The sequence below is a fragment of the Labrus bergylta genome, chromosome 13, assembly GCF_963930695.1.
Source record: "Labrus bergylta chromosome 13, fLabBer1.1, whole genome shotgun sequence".
Taxonomy (NCBI): Eukaryota; Metazoa; Chordata; class Actinopteri; order Labriformes; family Labridae; genus Labrus; species Labrus bergylta.
Genome location: NC_089207.1, coordinates 11,319,153 through 11,343,621, shown reverse-complemented (window position 1 = coordinate 11,343,621; position 24,469 = coordinate 11,319,153). Strand labels below are relative to the sequence as shown.

General features: G+C 43.1%; 1 protein-coding gene across 1 annotated transcript in view; it reads left to right on the top strand.

Moving 5' to 3' along the window:
• Nucleotides 1–4,601: 4,601 nt before the first annotated feature.
• The window catches only part of LOC109982660 (phosphodiesterase 1A, calmodulin-dependent), a 27,543-nt gene continuing 7,675 nt past the window's right edge, over nt 4,602–24,469 (top strand). Inside the window, exons 1-7 of the mRNA XM_020631984.3 lie at nt 4,602–5,744; nt 14,334–14,360; nt 19,864–19,977; nt 20,356–20,538; nt 21,981–22,047; nt 23,862–23,978; nt 24,238–24,378. Of these exons, the coding sequence (XP_020487640.2) occupies nt 5,158–5,744; nt 14,334–14,360; nt 19,864–19,977; nt 20,356–20,538; nt 21,981–22,047; nt 23,862–23,978; nt 24,238–24,378 (1,236 nt within the window). The 5' untranslated portion in view covers nt 4,602–5,157. The remainder of the gene's footprint in view (nt 5,745–14,333; nt 14,361–19,863; nt 19,978–20,355; nt 20,539–21,980; nt 22,048–23,861; nt 23,979–24,237; nt 24,379–24,469) is intronic.

Below are 24,469 nucleotides of genomic sequence, written 5' to 3'. Positions count from 1 at the left end.
AATGGTAGAGGCTGCTGTGTAAAGAGACATCAGTATTAACTAATCCACTCACTCACATTCACACACCGATGACGAAGCAGCGGGAGCAACTCGGGGTGAAGTGTCTTGCCCAAGGACACATCAGACCTTCGGGTTGAGAGACGACCGACTCCACCAACTGAGCCACAGCCGCCTCCTGTACAATAAAAGTCTGTTGTGCAGCATCTTCATACACAACAGTTGTTTACATGTTAATTGGACACATTTGACTCATGAAAAAAAAGAATCTATTCTGTGTGATTGACAGCTCTGCACGGCTTACAAAGATTGCTGCAATGTTTGAATGACAAGTATTTAAGAAACATGAAGCTGCCACCTCCAGTGATTGGCATTCTGCGACTGCATCTTCTCATCTATTGTACCATCACTCTGACATGTAAGACCCTCAGTCAGTGGCTCTCGTTTTATCGTCTTTTATGTGAAGAAAAGATGGGGTTACTCTTGGGGAGGTGTAGTGTGGAGGAGTACAGGTGAGAGAGAGAGGAGTGAATGTAGCATTCAGCAGCGTAACTGTTTCTAACACTCCTCACTGCAGCTCCACCTGTCAGACAGATGGAGCGTGAATCGGGGTGACGTGGATGTGTCGGGTCTTTTTGATGCAATGAGACAGCCTGTAGCTATCAGGATTTAGGTTGTCAAAATGTTTGATACTTCTATACTTCTCGATACCACATGATGTGAAATGATACAATCTCTGTTATTTTAATGATCGATAGTATCCAAAAGTACCAAAGCTTTAAAAAAGACTGCATCTGTTTTACAACACCAAGAAGAGGAATGTATCCAATTTAAAAAAAATGCACAAAAACGTCTGCAGAGTCAAATAACACAAAAACATGTTTTTGTGTTATTTAAGCCCGACTCAGACTGCGGGATAATGAAGGTCTGATTCCTCCTTCCATGAAATTGCAGATTGTTCCCGACTTGAGGCTGCTCGGAACCGATAATCAGTTAATTTGGAAACTGAAATGAAAACCTTCCCACAGAGATATTTTAGTGGATAGCTGTCCATTCTTTCTCACCTTTCCATTATTTGCAGAAGATTGTTTTGCAGACTTATCCCACTGTCCTTTATTTTATCACCTGTTGTAACCTTCTAAAAAAACAGAGCATCTTTGGATCTCTTCTGACGTGTAACAGCTGTAAATCAATGTGCTTAAAGTTGAGTACATGCAGGGGGCACTTATGGAAAGTGGTTAGTGCTATACAGAGGCTGTAATCCTCCAAGCGGGCGGATTTAGAGCGAGAGAGAATGAATCTAAGATAAGAGTGGATTCCTGAAGTTACAGGATTTTCTTCTGTAATCTAAAATTGGAAAAACATCTCTCAGACTCTTTTTATCTGAAGACCTATGGACAGAACGTTTCTACAAAACATTTCCTTTTCTGTCTCACAAAGTTATTCAGCTGCCGAGCGAGCTTTTAATAATGCACCTGCAGACATTACTGAGTGTCTGGCTGACAAACTGGATTCTGATATTTAGCTTGAATTTTAAATGACAGAAAAGTATTTATCCCTCAAGAAAGATTCTTGTGCAAAGGATCAGTAAACTTGTAAAACAGTGGTATACACCTCGCTATACACATCAACACTTAAACATACATCCATTTAGATTGTCTGAAAAACTACTGTCAACTTCAGTGAGGTGCCATCAGACTGAAACAAACTAACAAACCAATTTTACGCAGGAAGAACTGCATCATGCAACCTTCAAATTTGACTCTCTGCAAGTTGACCAACTCCCTGGGAATCCATCCATCCATCCATCCATCCCCCTATTATCTAAACCGCTTATTCTGTTCAGGGTGGCGGGGGCTGGAGCCGATCCCAGCTGTCATCGGGCGAGAGGCAGTGTTACAACTTATAGAGACAGACAAATGTTCACGCTCACACTCAAACCTCTGGGCAATTTAGACTCACCAGTTAACCTAACGAGCATGTCTTCAGACTGGAAGTCAGAGATCCCTTATCCAACCAGAAGCCTCCCCACTGTGCTTACCCCTCTGCATCACTGTGCAACCCTTCCCTGGAAACAACAACTTAATAATAGTTATTTTGAAAGATTTAAACTTCTAGTCCTCCAATAGTTTCTATGTCCACCTTTGGTGTGGATGTGGGATAAAGACAGTGGCTACAGCTCTCCTGTGGAGGCGCTAGTGAGCGACTTTTTACACTGAGCATCTCTGTAACCTACTGTTCAAGAGGCCTTATCGAGCTTTTGATGGCACAGATGCAACTTAAGCAAATCAACTCTGTTGGGCACATCAGTTTAGCAGTTTCTTTCAGGAGAAGTCAAAGGGGCTTCTCCTCATGCGGGATGGGGCGTCTTTAGCACCAACATAAAACTTTCCACCTAGTTTCAAAGGTCGATCTAATCGGACAATAACTTTCAACAGGGACAATGGCACCTCTCATTTTCACAGAGCGCCTGTTTACTGCGCTATGTAACTTTGGAAAAGGGTCAAGTTCATCTTGCGAGAAGTTCACACAGCAGCCTTCAGCTATAAAGCAGCCATTAGCCCGTCGCTGTACTGTTTGATACGATGACTGAGGCTAAGAAACAGACGACAGGTGATGGATGAAGCTAGGAAGGAGAAAGGTCTTTTATCCAACCTTTTGTATAAATGATACAAAAACCAAACTGTTCATATTTTCCTTTCATTTTCTGTTAGTGTATATTTTGAGTTATTTTTCATTGAGCAGCAGGGTTGGAGTAAGGATGATAAGCCGCTCGTAAATCAATAGTTTGACGGACTGAAGCTGTGAAGATGAAGGAACAGAAAACAAAAACAAAGCTCTCCTATATGGATTCAGGTAACCATGGCAACAACACTTGCGTTTGATGTTCTGTGACCTCCCCTGACTGTGAGTCAAAAATGACTACAAAGAAAAAATGGCTTTAAAGAAAAGTCATAAATGGTTTAAGTTCAAAGGAAACTCGGCTCCCGTTCGGTGGAGCTGAATGTTGTTTTGTTGTTTTTATAAATCTGCAGCGGCTTCTTTTACGACCGAATAAAAAAAAGTCAATGAGGTGAACAGATGAAAACTGGAGGAGCTGAACCTTTCTCCATGGAGCAGTAGATTATTAACCACCCGATGAAGAAGATGACACCTCAGAAAAATCTTTGTTTATTGATTCCACCGGGAACATGTTTGTTTGTTTGTTCGTTGATTGATTTATTTTTTGGAATGAAAATGTAAACGAGCATCACTAATGGAGAGTCGAAGCCCTAAGAAGAGTCCTCATGAACCTGTGAAATCACAAGTCTGGAGGTGTAAAGTCCACCCTAAACGCTACGTGTGGACGAGGTTGGTTGGTAATTGAAGGTGTGTCAGTGTTTGGTTACCATGGAGACGTACGGTTTGTTTTGACTAGTTGAGCGTAACGTCCAAACTAACCCAATTATGGTCACAGAAATTACATTTTAACTCGATGTGACCAATCAGTAAGCAGCATATGAAATATGTCATAACAAGCCAGACAGCAAATCCTGCAGTTCCTGGAGTGTCCACTAGAGGCTGTCTCCCCTCGAGCCTCATGTTAAAAATGTCCATCTTTACAGCAGAAATAAACATGTTTACAGCCTGGTACAGTCTGAATCTTTCTACAACCCACCTGTTAACATTAAAGCTTAAAGTGATGTAGAATTAGGGGGGCGTGGCCTCTTTGAGTGACAGGTGGGAGCTGCTAGCTGTCTGCTAGGTGTCACCTCAGCTAATTCCGTTTTGACCTTTAACCTCTGGGTCCTGTTTGTGCTTTTGGAGCCTTTCAGAGGTTATTTCATGTAAATATCAGACAAGTTATCTTGCTGTTATCTCTGTGTGTGTGTGATCACCACGGCTGGCTTATGGGCTCGTTCAGTGCTTGTCAAACATTGATTTATTTGTTTCAGGCTGTGCATGGATTCAGGTTTGTTGTTGCTTTTTTATCTTGATCTTCTTCCGCCAGTTTTATTTTTCTTGTTCATCATAAATCTCTCCTCCTCAGAGGATGAACCCTTCAGAATTTCATGGCAAAAATGTGCTTTTTCTTTTTAACACCATCCTCAGGATAAACACACCTGGAACTCTTTTACGTTCCCCTTTAACACAGTGTTGGTCTGCTCTGGTCTTCCGTGTGCTGTTAGTGTAATGACCTCTGCAGCCTGTTGGGGGCAGCAGGAGGACTGATGAATGACTGCTTGTGCCACTTGAGTGGAGAGGTAGTGTGACTCTCGTTTTCAGGACTATTACATCATCATTGTCTAAAAACCACACATACTCATGCACACGCACACACACACAAACATAGATGATCCCTCTCTGTCATGCAAACACAAGTCTCAGCACTGCACACACACACACACACACACACACACACACACACACACACACACATAGGCTACACTCACTCAGATGCACGGAGTGGGGGGGGATAAGATTGAGATGCCTGCTTGCATTTAAGTGTAAAGTTATGTTTGTTTGAATTGGGGAGGAGGGTAAGCAGGAGGAGAGGAGGATTCCATCACTCTTAGCAACCGTTATTGAGTTACCACGGAAACGCTCTGCAATGTTCTCTGCTTCTCCCCTATCCTCCCTCTCTCTCTCTCTCTCTCTCTCTCTCTCTCTCTTTCTGTCTCTCTCCTTCTCTCCTCTCTCTCCTCTCTCCCTATATCCTGTCTTCACAGCCGCTGGTCGACTTGCTCGTTGCGTTGCTGTACTGCGTTGCTCTGGGACACTCAGCTGGATTGTTCTGCAGCCGCAGTGTCGGAGCACAGAGCTCAACTACTCGCTGCTGCAGGAGGTCATCAGCTTATGAATGCTGTTCTCTCTTGGTGCTGAATGATGCCATCCATCTCTTCTTGAATTTAACTTTCTGAAGAAAAAACAACAACACTCTGTCCTGTGACTTTTAACCCCTTGGCTTCTCTAATCGTTGTTTTTGATTGGTCAGGCGTTCGTGTGACATCACAGGAAGTCGGATGAAGTTCCATCAAACCCGAACACTTCTACCTGAGATCGGCGTTGATTTTTTTCACCACTCCATCAGTCTGAGAGACGAATAAACTGTCCACTGCGAACACTTCTACAAGCACCAGAACATCCCACCTCCTTCTCCTCCTCCTCCACCCAGCAGAGATGAACGAGGAGGTGGAGGAGTCACAGCTGTCCGAGGAGGTGCAGGAGGCTGAGGAGCAACAGGAGGAAGAGCAAGAGGAGGAGCAGTTGGTGCAGGAACAAGAGGGAAAGCAGCAAGAGGAGTTTGCATTGGAGGGGATGCAGGGGGAGGAGGAGGAGGAGGAGGAGGTGGTGCAGCAACAGGGGGGAGAGCAGGAGGAGTCTGCGGAGCTGCAAGAGGAGGAGGTGCAACTTGTGGAAGAGGTGCAACAGGAAGAGGAGGAGGAGATGCTACAGAAAGAGCAGGAGATGGACATGCAAAAGAAAGAGGAGTTGCAACTTGATGAAGAGGTGAAACAGCCTGAACAGGAGGAGCAGGAGCTGGAGGAAGAGCAGTTTGAGGATCTTCCACAGACCGAGGAGGAGGAGCTGCAGACGGAGGAGGAGGTGCAGATTGTTGAGATGTCACAGTCTGAGGTGCAGCAGACTGAAGAGAAGCAGCAGCAGCAACAGAGTGAGGAGGAGGTGCAGATTGAGCAGGTGCAGTACTTGGAGGACGCTCTGGAGCAGAACCACAACCAGCAGGTCCTGATCCGTCTCAGAGGGATGTGAGTAAACACGCTCAGCTGGTGGTGGTGATGATGTCACGCTGATGGTTATGATGATGTAATATCGATAATCATGTTGTGTGAATCGGAGCGACATACTCGGGGACGGCATCAGCGTGGTTGCCTGGTTGCTGTGGTGATGGTGGCATGAGGTGAAGATGGAGAGGTGACGGATGGGAGAGAGAGAGAGACAGAGAATGAGTGAAAAGCTGTGGGCGTGCGACATCACTGAACATAGTAGAGAGATAGAGAGAGAGAGAGAGAGAGAGGGTATTTTGATGAAGTCTGTCTGTCAGATATTTTGGGCGCTAATGAGCTAACGCCGCAGTGGGAAACATCAGCATCACATGTGTCTCCCTTTTTGAGGCCACAGATGTAGAACAGCCTTGTCTCTTTTTTATTTTTATTTTTTATGGTTCGCTATAGTTGCCATGGTAACGGCCGAGCGTTGCGATGCAGCAAACTCTCTGCAAGGATGCAGACTGATCAGGAGAGAGAGAGAGAAATAGACAGAGAGAGAGAGAGAGAGAGAGAGAGAGAGAGAGGAGACATGAAACAATGTTTTTTAACTCCAGCTTCATCACTGCACACACTGAGAACAAACGTGACTTCTTGTGAGTCTTTGAGAGCACAGAAACGATCATGAATAACAAAGGAACAGTCTGACATTGGTTTGTGTTAAGGTTGTCAAAATGTACGATAGATCAATACTTATCCATATCAAGTGTTTGAAATCGATACAAACCCTGTTATTTTAATGATATCTAGCACTGAAAAGTCCTGAAGCTTTGAAAAAACTTCAGATTTCCGTCCCATTTTTAACCAAAAGCTGCGACGAGAGAATAAGAGAGAGAGCAGCAGTGTCCCATTTGCAAATAATGACGTTTCTTAAGTCCTTTGGTGTCTCATAAAGAGGCAAAAGTGACGTCTCTGTCTCTAACAAACGGACAGAGACAGGAGGAGGTCACACCGTCTTAACTGCACAAATACGTTGCGAGCATATTTGTGCAATTTAGACATTGTCCGCAATTCTTGTGTGTTGAGGACTTCTTTTTCCTGATATTGAAACAGGTATGGATATCATGTGATTTGTTCTGGTATCACGTCTTAGTTTCAAATTCTGTTATCATCTCAACCCTGTCGAGTGGAGGGGCAGAAGGTGGAGGTGTGTTCAGAATGGACTCCTGTCTGTGGGTTAATATCCATCCCACATGTATGAAGATATTTCCACAGCACAAACACAACAGTGGAAAACACGACACAGACATCTGAGGCGAGCAGTAAAGAAAGTAAAGTAGAGAAACTCCTCCCAAATGTGAGCAGAGTCCAAGCCCCCGTCCATTCCCTCGGCCCCCCGTGTTCAAGACTATTATCTGCTGCGTTCACATCGACTTTTTACAGACAGCTGCAGGAGAAAGTCACCTTAAAGTCAAGGTGAACAGCTTCTTATGTTTGTGTTCACACATGCTGCCCTCCGCCAAAATGTCAGGAAATGTTCAGTGCAGAGCAGGTGAGAAAGGGGCTAAATGGACTCAGTTCTGCACAGAGCTCTGACCTCAGCCTCCTCCAACACCTCTGAGGTGAACGAAAACACAAACAGCGAGCCTCAGTTTATTCACCCACATCCGTGATAGACCCTACTGTTTTACAACTGCTTTACAAAAACTTTCAATTGAAACTGTGAGTGGAGGAACGTTTAAGGGAATATTATCAATATCAGTCTTGTTTTATGTGGACGTCTAATCAGGGTAGATACAGTCAGCCAAAGCAGTGTGTTTCTCAGTGCTGCAGAGAAAGCTGATTTGTGCTTCTTTCAGAGCCTTTCCTCTCTCCGCTGGAGGCAGACGGCTGTCAACGAACAAGTTCATTTCTGCTCCACCATCGTGGGATTAATTAAGGTCTTTATTGGTTATATTGCAGGCTTGCTCTGTATGTAAACGGTCATGGTAAAATTGCAATTTGGTGCTATATCTATATAGTCGAGTGGAAAATTATCAATTTCAGGACCCATGGGCTGACATTGATCATTATCAGCTGCTGCCAACATTGTCCTTGGCTCTTTTTTAAAACCTGTGTTGGGTGTAGTTATCCTCACTTCTCACTGCTGAAGGTAATTAGCTACACCACAAGTTACATCACTTTTGCATTACTATGTGACGTCGCCTTCACAATTGCCAAATAAAAAAATGAAGTTAAACCTCACATATGCCCACATCAGCACACATCTTTTGTAAACAAGGTTCAGAAAATGTATATCTTAAATTCTCGTACTTTTACCGTAATTTTGTTGAATTGCCTGGAGAGGAAAGGAGAGAGAGAGAGGGGTTGATGAAAATGTCAGTATGTTCTTCTTGAGTGCTTTCAGCTGCTGCGTGTTCAGTAATTATTCCTAACAAGGAACAGCGAGTGATTTTCTGCCTCTTTTGTCTCTTGGGCTACAAAATCACTGATGCTCTGCCCCTGCCTGTAAAAAGAACCCCTGCTGACACAACTCAGGTGTTTGAACACAGGTTCCTAAAACCCCCTGCTGTTTTTTTCGGCTTTTTTGTGTGGGCGTCCATTCAGTGTTGATGGTAAATGTAGTGTATAGAAGGGTAAAATAAGGTCTTTAGTTTATGCGCACTGACGGACAAATCTGACGTCTCCTGCTGGTGGAGTCATGCAGTCAGTGGCTTAACATGTTCCAGGATGCTTTGCACTCAATCAGCTGCAGCTGCTGTTATGAGGAGATTTACACATGAAAAGAAATAAATGGCAACTCTAAAACTTGAGAAAAATGATGCGCAGACTGAACAGGTTTTCAGTAACTTAAACCAAACAAAGTCTCACAGCTAACAGTTGGCAGTTTCAGAGTGTTTTGTAATTATTCCAAAAATCATCAAAAAAAAAAAAAAGAGTACATATTACTGTTGAAATAAGGCCTGCGATCGTCACAGTCCACAGTCTGTTTGGCTTAAGAAAACATTATTCCTGAGGTCGGGATGTGAGTTATTGATTGAAGCATCAGATCCAGAACTTCATTGACTACAAGAAACGTCAGTCAGCATGTGAGTGCAGCTCAGTGCAGAGGAAAGATGCAGAAAATAATAATAACATAAACATTTGATTTATTTATTATTTACACATTCAGACCCAAAACAAAGCCAGACAGACAGACAGACACACACACACATATTCTTTAACCACGGCTCCTGCAGCCTGTTTTTACATTAACATCTTATAATGAGATCATTTGTCATTCTTCACATCACCGTGGTCTCATTTATCACGTTACCGAGGACGCAGTGTTTGATTTAATGGAAGTTTCTCACATCAGCAGCATCGCTGAAATGCAATATGTGCCGCATCGTTTCCAAAAAACAAACACAGATTTCTGCCCCTCGGTGATCCACGCTCTGTTTAAAAGACTCAACAGCTTCTCGTTTTAGTGACTAGTAAATACACATCACAGGAGGACTACATCAGAAACTGACCAGCACAAGTCTGTGTGTCGATCGAAGCCTTGACGAGTGTTTGATTTGGCCAAATCCTGTAATAAACATTGGCGAGGGAACGTGTGAACTAACTGTCAGCAGTGATTTTCGACGAGTGAAACACTGAAGGTGCAAAAATAAAAACGCAGAAATCAACAGACGTGCTCAACAGACGAAACTCTTACATAACTCAGATTGTAACTTCAGGGGGAAATCCATCATTGGCATCGCTTTGCAGGTTTTGAAAGGATTGTTAAAATGTGCTGTTGCTTTAGAGGATATTTGAGCAGCCTAAAAAAAAAGAATTACATCTCTCAGTAGGCTATTTGCCTAAAGGGCTTTAGGCCATGTTTACAATACTGAATAATATTTTGTTTCCTTTCCAAAAAAGTTCCATGTTCAGACGACAACGTTTTGATAAAAACTGCCATGCTCATGGACCTTCCAAAAAATCAACAAAGAACGCTGTAGTATACATGCCAGGCCAGTAGTTGGCAGTTTGACTTTGTAATAAAACAACATGCCAAGCGTATATTCTTGCTTCTGCAGAGCGGTGAGGTGCAAACATACAAAGACAACACACGTGGCATTAGCTCATCATGTGGATGGATGATGAGGAGAGGTCGCTTCTTCAAGTGAGAGTCATGCCAGTCGAACACTCCAACATCGGCCATTGTTGCTGTATTCCACCTACTCGTCCATTGACTGGAACTGTAGTGCACATGTGTGAGAAGTATCCGTTTCCAGAGGAACTGCACATCTCCAGTTTAAACGAGAAAGTTTGCACTCTGGAACAGGTTTTCAAAACTTTACAATTTTGGGCGCCTAGAATTTTGTTCTCGTGCAGCCCAAAAGCAACAAAAAGTGAGCGCTTTTGGCTGACATCTTTGTCGTGTGAACTGGGTCTTAGTCGTACAATTAAAAGAAGAACAAAATCGATGCAACAGAACAGAAGACACTGTTTTTTATTCCTTAATAAGTCATTGCTCATGCTGACTGAAAGCCCTTAGTTAATGCATTAATACATGTATGAAGATACTGTTCATACATGTGCATGACTGCAGTGAATATGATCATTTATTCATGACTCATGCATTAAATTCATGATAATATTTGGACCCTTATCTAAAGCGTTACCTAAAAATCGAGACAACCCTACTATAGGTAGACATTTTGAGGTTATGTACTTTCACTGATAAAATGAAAATAAGTTATTGACATGAGCCTGGTTTTTGCAGCTTTGGCGATTTGAAATATGAATTTAAAATGTAAGTATATTGTAGGCATATTTTAATTCCTATACTTTATGTACTTTATTTTGAAATAATCCTTTAAATACAGGACTTTACAGCTGACAGAATATTTCCACTTTTTAATTTTCAACCTTGAGAAAAAAAACAGCTCAAAGACACGATGACAGACCTCAATGTCATCGCTCGACCAGCTTCTTTGTGTCTTGTTATTGTGTGTGTGTGTGTGTGTTTGTGTGTGTGTGTGTGTGTGTGTGTGTGTGTGTGTGTTTACATGCATGTTTGCGTGTGTTGACGTGTGTGTGTCGTGCTTGATCCGCTCAGAGTCCTCTCATGTCTCAATTGAACACATTTATTCTTAGATGCAGATCAAACAAAAGAAATCTGTTGTTGCCATTTGGAGGGAAAAACAAACTAGTGTGCATGGATTTCATTATTTTCTTTCTTTCTTTTTTTCTTTTTGTCATCCTCCTTGTTACCATGGAAACAGCAGAGCATTTCGATGCAGTAAAACTCCCTGCTGAGGAGGAGAGAGGGACAGAAAGAGAACAGGACATCTTTTCTTTTTCTTTTTTAGATTGTCATTTATATATTTATTTTCCACACATTTCTTTTTCTTTCTTTTTTTTCTGAATATATACTTTTTTTAAATCCAATGCTGATTAATTTAAATGTAAATGCTTTATCAGATACAAACAAGGAGTGGGAAAAAAAAACTGTGCATGTGTGAAGAGTTCATCAGACTAGTTTGTGAGGCGTAAAATAGGATCGAAACCAGCTCAAGTGGTTCGGTACCTGCAGCAGAAAATCAGTTTTTGATGTCCAGTCACCTGAAATATTAAAATGAAGAAGAGTGGAATTCAAAAGAAATATAAACAGTCCCTATGAAGCCAGTTTGTTTGTCCTGTTATCACAAAAACATAAAATTCCTCCAGTAAACTGTAAACATATCAAGCAAAATGTTTGTCTCTATGTTACATTTGCATTAATATTGATAAGATAAAGTGTTAGTACAGAACAGTAGAAATGTTTTCATGTATTTTTTTAAATATTTAAAAGTGTGTTTTTCTGTTGTTGGTTCATTATAAGAGCTGCTGCAGGGCGGTTGGTGTCGATGTAGGCGGTGTAGATGAAGTTAACCGCTCAAAAAGCGTGAAACTCACCGAGCGTCGGAACCTTAAAAAACAGATTCACGCAGAGAAATAATGTATTTAAGAAAAGATAAAGATACTTTAATGCTTGTTATGCTCGAGCGTGTCAGAAATAAAAATGGTAAGGTGAGAGTGAAAAACAGCTGGAGGACAGAAACATGGAGAAGGAGAATAAAATGTAAATGTGTCGGTGAAGGCGGGCAGAGAAATTCATGACAGAGTGGTGACTCATTCTTCACAAACTATCTCTGTCCTCACTTGTCCTTGTTCTCTATGCTCACCTGTCGTTGTCTCAGTCCTTACCTGTATCTTCCTGTGTCTCTTTCCTCACCTGTCACTATGCTGACTTGTCCCTGTCCTCACCTGTATGTGCCTGTGTCTCTGTCCTTACCTGTCTCTGTCCCTTTCCTCATCTGTCCTCACCTATCTCTGTCTTACCTGTCTCTGACCTAATTTCTATCTGTTGTCACCTGTCTGTGTCTCTGTCCACTTTTTTCTCTATCTCTGTCCTCACCTGTATATATTATTGTTCTAACCTGCCTCAATCTCTGTTCTGTCTCACCTGTCTCCATCCTCACCTGTCTCTGTCTTCACATGTCCCTGTCTCACCTGTCTCCATCCTCACCTGTCTCTGTCTCACCTGTCTCTGTCTTCACATGTCCCTGTCTCACCTGTCTCTGCCCTCTCCTGTCTCTACCCTAACCTGTCTCTGTCCTCACCTATCTCTGTCTCACCTGTCTCTGTCTTCACATGTCCCTGTCTCACCTGTCTCTGCCCTCTCCTGTCTCTGTCTCACCTGTCTCTGTCTTCACATGTCCCTGTCTCACCTGTCTCTGTCTTCACATGTCTCTGTCCTCGCCTGTCTCTGCCCTTACCTGTCTCTGTCTCACCTGTCTCTGTCTTCACCTGTCTCTGCCCTAACCTGTCTCTGTCTTCACATGTCCCTGTCTCACCTGTCTCTGTCTTCACCTGTCTCTGTCCTCACCTGTCTCTGCCCTAACCGGTCTCTGTCCTCACCTGCCTCTGTCCTCACCTGTCTCTGCCCTAACCTGTCTCTGTCTTCACATGTCCCTGTCTCACCTGTCTCTGTCTTCACATGTCTCTGTCCTCACCTGTCTCTGTCCTCACCTGTATTTGTCCTCACCTGTCTCTGCCCTAACCTGTCTCTGTCTTCACATGTCCCTGTCTCACCTGTCTCTGTCTTCACATGTCTCTGTCCTCACCTGTCTCTGTCCTCACCTGTATTTGTCCTCACCTGTCTCTGCCCTAACCTGTCTCTCTCTTCACATGTCCCTGTCTCACCTGTCTCTGCCCTCACCTGTTTCTGCCCTCGCCTGTCTCTATCCTCACCTGTCTCTGCCCTCACCTTTCTCTGTCCTCGTCTGTCTCTGTCCTCACCTGTCTCTGTCCTCACCTGTCTCTGTCCTCACCTGTATTTGTCCTCGCCTGTCTCTGTCCTCACCTGTCTCTGCAGCAGGTATTCAGTAGTTTTTCCGCCTGCAGCAGCAGCCCGTTGCTCTCCCCTCTGTCCTCTCTTTGTAATTCTGATCCGCCCACATAGGCTGGGGTACAATTACTGCTGGAGCATGAAATAACAGCTTCATGCTGCAGGCTTCAGAGTGGAGCCCAGCAGTGTCGGATCCGTGTCAGATCTGTGATCCGCCATTAGGGTCATATTCCAGCCCTGCTGCTTTATATTAGCAAGACGTATTTCATCCCAGAGAGGCTTTTTATTGGTCAGACTCATGTAGTGGATTTACTGCAGAGCTGTGAGCGTGACGATGTGTTTTCTCCAGTGTTTTGTTTGCAACGCTTTCACTCTCTTTTTGTCTGAACTGAACTTTCTGACTGAGTCCACTCTGTCCCGATTGTTGGTCCAGGGTGAACTTATTCTGTTGAATTCTTTGGCTGAGGAGCACTTTTGTTAAAATGCCCGAACTAGACTGATTCAAGAAGCAATTCTGTGTCATATCAGATTTTCTGTTGCACTGTCAAATCTGTCACTATCATTAAACTTTCTAAAATATTTGTTGAAAAGCAATCTATTCTGACCAGTTTGAATCATGTGACCTGCAGTACCACATTTTGGCCACTGAGTGTTAATGTCAGTTTGCACAAAACTCAGCATGACTTTTTTTCCATGGCTTTTTCTTGCCAGCCTCCTTTTAGAATATCTGAGTGACATCGGGGTGAGCCGATGTGATTACTCAGCCGGAAATATTCAAGAGAAGTCAACCTGAACAAGAACGGCGCGGTGATGATGATTATATTACCCAAACGCTGTGCGACCGCTGCTTTCTGTATGCAGATTATGAAGCTGTTTCATATTCTTTTCTGCTCGCCAGTTAGTTCTTCTCCACTCTTAGTTTATACTGAGAACACGTCCAGTGAACAGCAAGAAGTGATATAAAGGCATAACATCTGTCGTCTAAGCATTGGACTCTGTTGCTATGTCCACCATCTTGGATGTGATTTCCACACTTTCACAGCGTCTTCTTTACATCATGTCTCGGCCCTACAGATCCCGCCCACCAACAGTGAAAACTTCGACCAGTGAGAAAGAGTAACTCAGGAAGAGTTTAGAGGAAGCCTGTGCTGAATTGAACTCCAAATGTTCAGGAGTGCATGTGTGAAAAAGGCGTTCAATGATGTTTGTTTGAATGCAGCGTGATTGGTGGATTTTAATGCCTGTTCTGTTTTTGTTTTTGTCTCCAGGCAGAAATACAAAAGTACATCGCAGAGGTAAGACGCACACACACACACACACACACACACACACACACACACACACACACACACACACACACACACAATGGCGTCAATAACCTCACAGTAAAGTCTTTAAGAAAATGGAAAATAAAATAAAACATTTGGATGATGCAAAAAAAGGTTAGCAGCAAAACCACAGATAGACATTAAAAGAGAGAGAGAGAGAGAGAGAGAGAGAAAGAGATTCAATTAAGCAACATAACACAATGAGAGCGAGTGATGCCACACTGAATGTCCGCCCAGCTGCAAATCATTCGATTGCGCCAAGACATTCACAGCAGTGAAGACACTCACCAAAACATCACGACCTTGAGTGCGATACCGGCTCCATACAACGGCTATATGAACAGCTAATAATTGTTAACAATAACAAACAGCAACAAGACACTCCGCTGTACCAACTCAGCAAGCTCCACAATCTGACCGGACAGCCAAACTTCCCACTCTGCTGCTTTGTTTTTGTCCATGGTGACAGCAGAACAAAACAGCCACTTTGCATGAATCCATTAATTTTCGTAGTATGATACATAATTCAACCAGTTCAATAACTGTTGTAAAACATTTTTGTCCCTAGTCTGTCTACAAATCCCCCAATGATGAGAAAAGTCAATCCTCTCCGTCTTCTGCCTGCTCCACTTTTCAGAAAATGTGTGCTCAAACAGGCCGTTTGGAGATTTTCCCTTCATGACATCACAAAGGGCAGTAACCCCTCCCCCAGGTGGGTGACACTCCCACAGCTAGGTGTTTGTTCTTCCCTCTGAGTCTTCCTTCTCACTGTAAACAATAGGACATGGAGCGAGAAAGCCCGAGACACCCAAGTCCTTCCAGAGAAGGGGCGTGGTTAGACACAGCTCATTTACATTTAAAGGTACAGACACAGAAACAGCCTGTTCTGAGCAGGGCTGAAATAGAGGGGTTTATAGGCATGATCAAATACAGGATCAGAGTGGATTTACAACAAGAAACTTCACACACACGTTTTGGTGACTTATTTAAACTGGTTGAAGAGGAGGAGAATATGTGACCTTGAAGGCCCAGTCCCTTTTCTTAGCTTGGACACCAATCACTTTACAAAGAGCAGGTAAAAGACCTGATTGATATATTATCTACAAACACCCAACATAAATCCATCAATAGCAACAGTTAACAAAATTACAGTGGCGAAGAAAAACATCCTTAAAGAGGCTGGAACCTGGAGTCTGAAAGTGTTCACAAATAGTTTAAAAAAGTCAACTGATTAGAAGTGTTGAAGTTTATAATCATCAATAATCAAAAGTCAGGATATATTACAATCATTATTGCAAACAAAACCCTTCAATGTCTCGCATCTTGAACTTTTTTTTCTCTTTCAATCTCTCTCCCTCCGTCTCTCTCCCTCCGTTTCTGACTCCAGCTGTAACCATGGCAACTGAAACAGATTCCATCCAGTTTACGGGGAGGTGTTTTGGTTACCATGGCGATGGCACGATGCCCGGCCGCAGCGGAGTCTTTATGTCTCCTCTGTTGTAAACATAAAAAAAAAAAAAAAACCTTCCCTCAGTCCAGAGTCTTTAAAAACGCAGAGACTCAGAAGCACAAAATAATCGATCCGTTTGTTCATTCATCCATCCTCCATTCACCCGTCAGTTTATCCCTCCATCCATCAGTGTGCACCAACGTCTGCAGGACAGGCACCGCACAGGACACATTTACGAGCTGTCTTCAGGGTACAGGTTGCACCTTCCTGCCCACGCAGCATCTCCAAACAATAAAAACCCTGAGCTAATATTCTGTTTTTTTACAGGGCTGCATCTTTTTACACTGTGGAGAATCTCTCATGTGTCACCTAAGATTAATAACAAAATCTATAGAAAAAAACAAATATGAAGCCGAGCCGAGCATTAACTGATACTAAAGTTAAAACTGCTCTCTGAATGACAGAGACACAGTGATTGTATAAGGATCGGGATTCAAACCGAGGTCTATAATCATGTTTACTTCCTATAGGAGACTCCTGTTGATTTCTGTGGGCGTTGGATGATTGACAGGAGGCAGGGTGTCATCTGACCATCTGGAGGAAACAGATTTTCATGTTCTGGTTGTATAGTGAGAACAGGACGGCAGCTGTGTGGAGGCAAAGTATGAAGATGGGTTCCTCCTCCTGATCAGGTGAACTGGTGTGTGAAGTCTGCAGAAAACGTTATCTGAGGAGTAACTCAGCTCCTGTTTGGGTTCTGTTGAAGGATAATGTTGGTATTTTTAAATCGAAGCCTTGTTTTTATACATGTTTTAGATTTTCTGAAGACGACAAAGACTGAAAGCCTTTTTGGTCAAAAAGGTAAAATACTGTTTTTGAAAATGGAGTCTGTTGTCTTTGAAGAACGGGGCGGCTGTGTCTCAGTGGTAAAGTAGGTCGTCTGGGTCTATCCCCAGCTCCTGCAGCCACATGTCCAATGTGTCTTTGGCCAAGACACTTAACCCCAAGTTGCTCCCTCTGCAGCGTATGAATGTGTATGAATGGATTAGTTACTTCTGATTGTCACTTAACAAAACAGCCTCTACCATCAGTGTGTGAATGTGTGTGACCTGCAGTTAGTGTTGTAGTACTCGAAATTGGTCTTGGACTCAAGACCACTTTTTGGAGGTCTCGGCCTAATCTCAGAATTTAAAGCATTTTCACTCTGTCTTGTCTTGCTCTTGGACTGGCTGGACGACTTTTCATTTGGTCTCGGTCTTGTCTTGGTCTTGGTCTTGACTTGGTCTCGATCCCTAAATGTCTTGTTCTTGTCTCAGTCTCGGAGCGCTCTGGTCTCGGGATGTCTTGGTCTCGGTTAGTGTGGTCTTGGCTACAACACTACGTGCGGTGTTAAAGTGCTTTGAGTAGTCAGAAGCCTAGAAAAGCGCAAAATAGAATGGCTCCCTCTTTAATGAAAAGGTCTCTCTCTGTCGGGATAAGTTTCGTAATTTTGTCACACACTTAGAAGATAAGTCTGAGCCTAAAACAACTTTTAGTGGACACACTTTGATCCATCAGGGATTATGTTGCAGACATTACGGCCTGTTTCACTGCTGCAGGATGAAGTAATTAACTGGAGCTACTTTAAAGAGGACATATAATACCCCTTTTGAAACAGTCCCCTGTGGTCTAAATGAAACATCTGTGCTGTGCTTTGGTCAAAATATAACATCAAGCACCAGAGGAGGTTTGTGACCCTGTATAAAACAGCGCTCTCAGAATTCTCCGTTTTGGTGTGTGTGTCTCTTTAAATGCAATGAGCTCCCCCTGAGTTTTCCCCGTAGACATCACTCCTCTGTAGCGAGAATAAAAATGGCGGTAAAAGTTTTGTTCTACGCTGGGGATGGAGTCATGGGTGGAGATACCCAAGTTTTTCTTAATTTTTTTTTTTTACCAGAATCCCACTGTGACATCACAAGGAGATTTGAAGCGTGTTGTAAGACTTATGCAGACCACAAACAAATTACGGAGGGGTTTAATTCACATTTTGTGGATCAGTAGACACTCAGGTTACACAAATATATGTTCAAAAACACTGTAGAAGTTGATTTTTCATAATATGTCCCCTTTAAAACTTTTGTACCTTCGTTAATCTTTTAGACCCAAAATATGTAAAAAGACAAAAATAAGGCTTACATAAAAAAATACCCTTCGACATACCTCAACAGGCGCCAAGGTTAAAAAATACTGAATTAATCTCTAAGTCAAACACCATACATCCCAATGTGGTATAAATCTGTGAAAGCTGAACTGGGGGGCTGAGTATTGAACTCTAACACTGTGTCTTTGTCAGGTTTCAGCAGACTAAGAAGCTTAAATTAGATTTAAAAAAAAGTTGTTTCCTATGTACCTGCAGCAGCTCAGACAAGCTTTGCTGGCAGATTTGGCCACTCTTTATTCAAGTGGGTGGGTAAAAATAGTTTTTTGGGTGGGCGAGTTCAAGGCTGTGATTGTCTGATTGAAATCAGGAAACACTGAGCCAAGGCAGCAGAGCGTGATAAGAGGGCGATAACAGCTGGTACAAAGTGTTTCCCGCTGATCCGCTCAGGAGAGGACAGCTCTCTGCAGGCTGATGACACTGAAAACAGCATGAAGTGAAAAGCTTTCCTTTCAGAAGTGGCTGGACGTGCTGTTTTACTGCAGATAATGCACCAAAGCTAATAACTGTTTCAAGCATTTAATGGGGAAAACTCAGAGAAGAACTGGTCGTCTTGTAGTCTGTAGTCATGTGGGAGACAGAAGCTGATGGCACACACTCAAATCTCTACTTGTTGTCTGATTAGTAACACAGTTAACTACTTTGTTTTATTACAGGCTCCTAGTGGGTTGATGTGGGTGATTAGTTGAAGCATCTTCTGTTAATACTAATAACCAAAGTAGATCCCCACCTATCAGTGTTGAAAGATGAGGCCAATGTGCAAGTGTAAAAAAGCTGCAGTTCCTCTAGTGTCCACTAGAGTCTGTCTCCTGCAGTGAGTCAATCCCCATAGAGCCCCATGATAAAATGTCCAACTTTGTGTACAACAGTTTTGGTCTCAATAGCTCATGTCTCTGTTCATAACAACTGTATGGGCTGATTTTTTATACATCTGTTTAAATTATATTGAAGCTAAGAGTTTTGCAATACTTTGCTTAATGAGTGGTGAGGCTGAGTTGATTGACAGCTGGGTGTGTTGCAACTGTTTGTCAGGAGGTTTAAGCCCCGCCTCAGCTCCACCTCATGTTTACCTCTTTGATCTAAAGTTAGTTTGAGTAGCATTTTCAACATGGCTGCTGCCATCGTTTGGCTTCAGAAACCAATGGACGACATCATTGAGACTACGTCCATGTTTTGCATGTTTCATGCCAAGGATCCCTTATAGCATCAGCCTCTGGAGGGACCCCCCTTCCCCCCACCCCCACTTGCAAAATGTACAAGATTTATTAGGATCAAATGCAGTCAAACTTTAACTTCACCGGGAATGCAACAGTTATTCAAGGCAGACTGAGAAAGTAACCCAAAACAGTGCCCAACAAATATCACGTAAAAAAACTATATTAAACAATATAGGCAATATAAAAACGCATCAACACCACACAGTCCCTGAGCCATATGACACGTTTGAGAAAAAAAGGTAAACATATCAGGGCTTTTTCCTCAGGCAGAGCTCAGAGTTTCAGAGCGCTTCTCACCCGTGCTTATTGTCGCTATAACTAACCCTAACTAAAAAATACATAGACATCAATATTATAAAATCTATAAAGGCCTGTATTGCAATATAAGCTATTAGTGGATTTTTAATTCCCTCCTTGCGCCCCCTGGCAGGTCAAGCCCCTCACTTTGAAAACACTGTGTATAGATTAACACATTTACAGTTAACAAAAAGTGCAGTGAGGTGTACTTTTCCCAATGATCATGCTGTGTGTGTGTGTGTGTGTGTGTGTGTGTGTGTGTGTGTGTGTGTGTGTGTGTGTGTGTGTGTGTGTGTGTGTGTGTTTCAGGCTGAAGATGGTCCTGGAGCAGATGGACTGCGGCGTGGTCGACCTGCAGGAGCTCCGCAGGAACCTGGAGCTCGCTGCCGCCATGTTGGACTCTGTTTACACAGATGAGACCAGGTGAGACTCGACAGGTAGTGAACCATCGTCATTGCTTGTCCACACTGAGAGTGACAGCAGGAGCGCCGCCAGGATTTCAGTACCAATGCATTGCCATTGTATTTTTATAAATTATATAAAAGAAATGAGCCAGTACTGGGTGTATAGGACTTTTTTTTGTTGCTGTGCGATCAAACAGGTATCATTTCAAGCATCCAAAAGGTTTTTTACATTTACATTATTTCATTTATTCTGCCAGTTTTTCCTTTACGATGACTCAGAGAGAAACAAATCCAAACTAAAAACTGTGGATCTATTTAAGGCCCCTTCCTCTTCCTCCACTGGGACCCTGGGTAGTCTGCCCCCATTGTGACTGACGATGTTTGTTTCTGCCTGCAGACGTCTGTTGGACACTGAAGACGAGCTTAGCGACCTGCAGGCGGAGTCCGTACCCAGCGAGGTACGCGATTGGCTGGCGTGTACCTTCAGCAGGAAGATGGGCGTGGCCAAGCGTCGCCCGGAGGAGAAGCCGAGATTCAGGAGCATCGTCCACGCAGTGCAGGCTGGGATATTTGTAGAGAGGTAAAAATATTCAGTACGAGTTTGGAAGTACTAAAAGTTACCATTTGCTATTTGTTATCTAATTACAAAGACCCAACTCTTAAAGCAACAACTCTTAGAAATTCTGTATGGTGCTCTTTGGCGCCCACCAAAGGTCTCTGAGTGCAACTGCACTGTCCTTAAACACACATAGTGCTGTTTACACCACCTCCAAAGTCTTTTATTCCTGATTTTTCAGTGGATTGTATCCATACCAACGCACTCAAACACTATGATTTATTTTCTTTGACGAGTCCTCCCATCTGCTGCACGTAATGTGGAGAAGAAACAAAATCTGACCAGAAATGACTGCTGCCCTATACCGGGGATACTCACCAGGAAAATCCCCCAGTCCTCACCGGGGCTTTTGGTCACCCCCGGTCATCACCAGGAATATGATCTCAATCATTCTATTCTATGAGTGTCGAGCGCTGCAGTAATTTCTGTCCACGTTTTTTTCCTTCTCCACTCTCTCATGAAGAAGAGGACTCATTCATGCTCCACCAGGTTCTCCTCCCTTTTGGTTTTCTGCTTGAGAGTTGTGGTTATAAATGTCCACCAGCATGATGCATGATGGGAAATTGTCTCAAAGGAATCTAGTTGTAAACTTGCAGTTAGTGACCCTGACTAAAAACTTGGTGAGTTGCAGACACACTGACTTCAGATGTGAAGTCAATGTGGTAAGATTTATTTTTGGGCTTTTTGTGCCTTTAATGGAGAGATAGGACAGAGTTGGAAATCAAGGAGAGAGAGTGGGGAATGACATGCGGTAAAGGAGCCACAGGTGGGATTTGAACCTGGGCCGCCCGCTTGCAGGACTAAGGAAGGCATTAAACATCCGGTTTAAATATTAAAACCCGAGAACATTAATGAACATGAAGATTTTCACCTGCACAGACTGAAGGTGAATTCTTCAGGTTCAGTCAGGTATTGTTTGAGTTATTTTTGTCTCCAGCGGGACCCTGCATCACCTGAAGACAGAACAGATAAATAACTTTCTGAGAAACATCAGAAAACATCCGGGAGAACCTCTCCTCAGATGTGATTACTCGTGGAGAAGCGACGTGTAACGACGTTAGCGTGCGAGCTGTAGATGGAGATGAAGATCGTGCAGGGAAAGTATGAGGTCCGATGTCATTAGAGTGTAAAAGAGAGCACTATCAGTTCATCTGCTGCCGCTTAATGACGCATGAAATCAGAAAATATCTGCTGCACTGTGACACCCGGCGACGACAACCCAGCACTCGCTGAGTGTATGTGTATGTTTAGAGCACGGTTACCATGGCGACAAACAATCCATCCCTTTCAAATTGTGAAGGATGGAGTGTTTATCTGCACGCAGCTGTCTGTATCACCAAGTGTGAGGTCTGATATTTATATCTGTGTGTGTGTGTGTGTGTGTGTGTGTGTGTGTCCGACATCAGGATGTACAGACGGACGTCCAACATGGCCGGTCTGACCTACCCTCCTACGGCTCTGACAGCTCTGAAGGTAAAAATTGTTTGAAAAAACTGAAGAACCATCTGCAGGAAGTCACATCTTTTTTATTTACTTTTATTATAAAAGGTGGTAGGAAATGAAAAAAGGAATACAGGACGTTTGAAGGGAAGAGAAGCAAGGAAGGAAGGACAGAAAGTGAGGAAGTGAGAAAGAACGAGAAATGTTGAAAGTAAAGAGGCGAAAAGAGAACGAACCTGAGAGGATGGAAGGAAACTTAAAGACATGCTGTAGGAGGGGAAGCAAAGGAAATAAGGGAATAAGGAGGTATTGAAGAATGTGAAGAGATGAAACCCCCTCAGAGAAAGTAGAAAGGAAAGAAGGATGGAAAAGGATAATAGACATAAAGTGAATTTGAGTTGATAAAGAGGAGGAAATGAGGAGAGGAGGAGAGAAGTAAAAAAGGAAAAGGAAGGGGAAAGTTAGGAGGTAATAAAGGGAAGAAGGACTTAAAATGACAAGATAAAATGGAAGGAGGTAGAAGAAAGTAATTGAGGGAAAGGAGGCCATAAAGAGGAGGAAGTAAGAGGGAATCAAAAGAAAAAAGGCGATAGATATATGGATGGGTGGGTGGGAGATGGATAGATGTTGGACGAAAAGGGAGGTGCAGGTGGAAGGAGAAATGGATGGAAAGGAGACAGACATGAAATAGTGAGTTAAGGAACTGGAAAAGAAGAGCGAGAAGGAGATGAAGAAGGAAAGGAGGAGAGGAAAATGTGGAGATAAAAAGGAGAAGTTAGAGGAGGAGTGAAAGGAGCTGGTAAGGAAGGAAAGGAAGGGAGACAGAGCTGATATGAGTAAACATCCAGGTTAGGGACGGAAAGAGGAGAAGGAAAGAAGAGAATGGAAGAGGAGAAGGAAAGAAGAGAAGGAACAATGAGAAGGAAAGATGAGAAAGAAAGAGGAGAAGGAATAAGGAGAAGGAAAGAAGAGAAGGAAAGATGAGAAGGAAGAGGAGTTTAAAAAGAAAAGAAAAGGTTAGAAAGGTAAGAAATGGACAGGTGAGCAGAGAGAAAAAAAGGGAAGAAACTGAGCAAAGGAGGAATAATTTGAGGAGAGAAAGAAAGAGGAGAAGGAAAGGACAAGAGGAGATAACGTAGAGACACAAAGGAGAGGAGGAGGTGCAATGCAGTGTGTTTGCTGTATCACATTATTCCTCCTCAGGACGTCCTCACAAGCAGTAAAACAATGAAATTAGATCTCTAATGATTTAACAAATATAATTATTTTTCTAATTTCTGCTCCTCTCAGGATGTAAAACCACCAGAGAAAGAATAAAAATAGAACTTTTAGAGAACAACAACAACAACATAAATCACAATATGAAGCTGGAATGTAATAATGACCTCATCATTAGTCACAAACATTAATTTAATAGACCCTCTGCTTCACTTCCTTCTGCTCTGTGCAAACACAATTATCACACTGCCCTCTACTGGCACAAATCCCACATTACACTCAAAGAACAGAGGATTTAAAATGTAACATGTTGGGTTCACTCGAATCGTCCTTCATATGAACGCACCGCTTATAAAGCATCACTTATAAAGCCGTTTACCTGCACACAGCCCGTGACATCTGTAGCATCTGTAACATCTGTAACATCTGTAACATCTGTAACATCTGCACAGTGTAAGAGCTTCGTCTGATTCTCTTCCTCCACCGCCAACTTTTCCTCTTCTGCACCTCTCATTGACCCCGTGATGTTTTAAATCGAGGTCAAGGAGAAGTGGATAGGTAAAGGAAAGTTTTGGGATGTACCTGTCATTTGTTGACATGTCTTTCTGATCTCATTGGTTGTTTTCCAGGAAGTGGATCAGTGGTCGTTTGATGTCTTTTCCTTCCACGAGGCCACGGGAGACCACGCCCTGAAGTTCCTCGTCTACGACCTGCTGACCCGCTATGACCTCATCAACAGGTTCAGGGTACACACAGCTTTGTATCGTTAACACCTGTGGGAGAGGGCAGGGCTTAATGTCGGGACAGGTGTACACTTTTTTTCCCTTTTGATAAATATGCACAAAGACAGTTTCCCTTTCTGGGTTTGTTTTTGAATTGAAGAAGCTAAAACTTAGATCTACCTGATGTATTTGACCTTTCACCTGGGTGTTGTAGTATTCATTGTATTTGTACTCTGTGTGTGTGTGTGTGTGTGTGTGTGTGTGTGTGTGTTCCTGTGTGTAGATCCCTGTTCAGGCTCTGGTCCAGTTTGTCGAAGCTCTGGAGAACGGTTACAGCAAACACAAGAACCCGTACCACAACCTGATCCACGCCGCTGATGTCACACAGACCGCCCACTTCCTCATGTTACACACAGGACTCATGGTAACGCACACACACACACACACACACACACACACACACACACACACACACACACACACACTGTTCAGGCCTGATTTATACTTCTCTAACT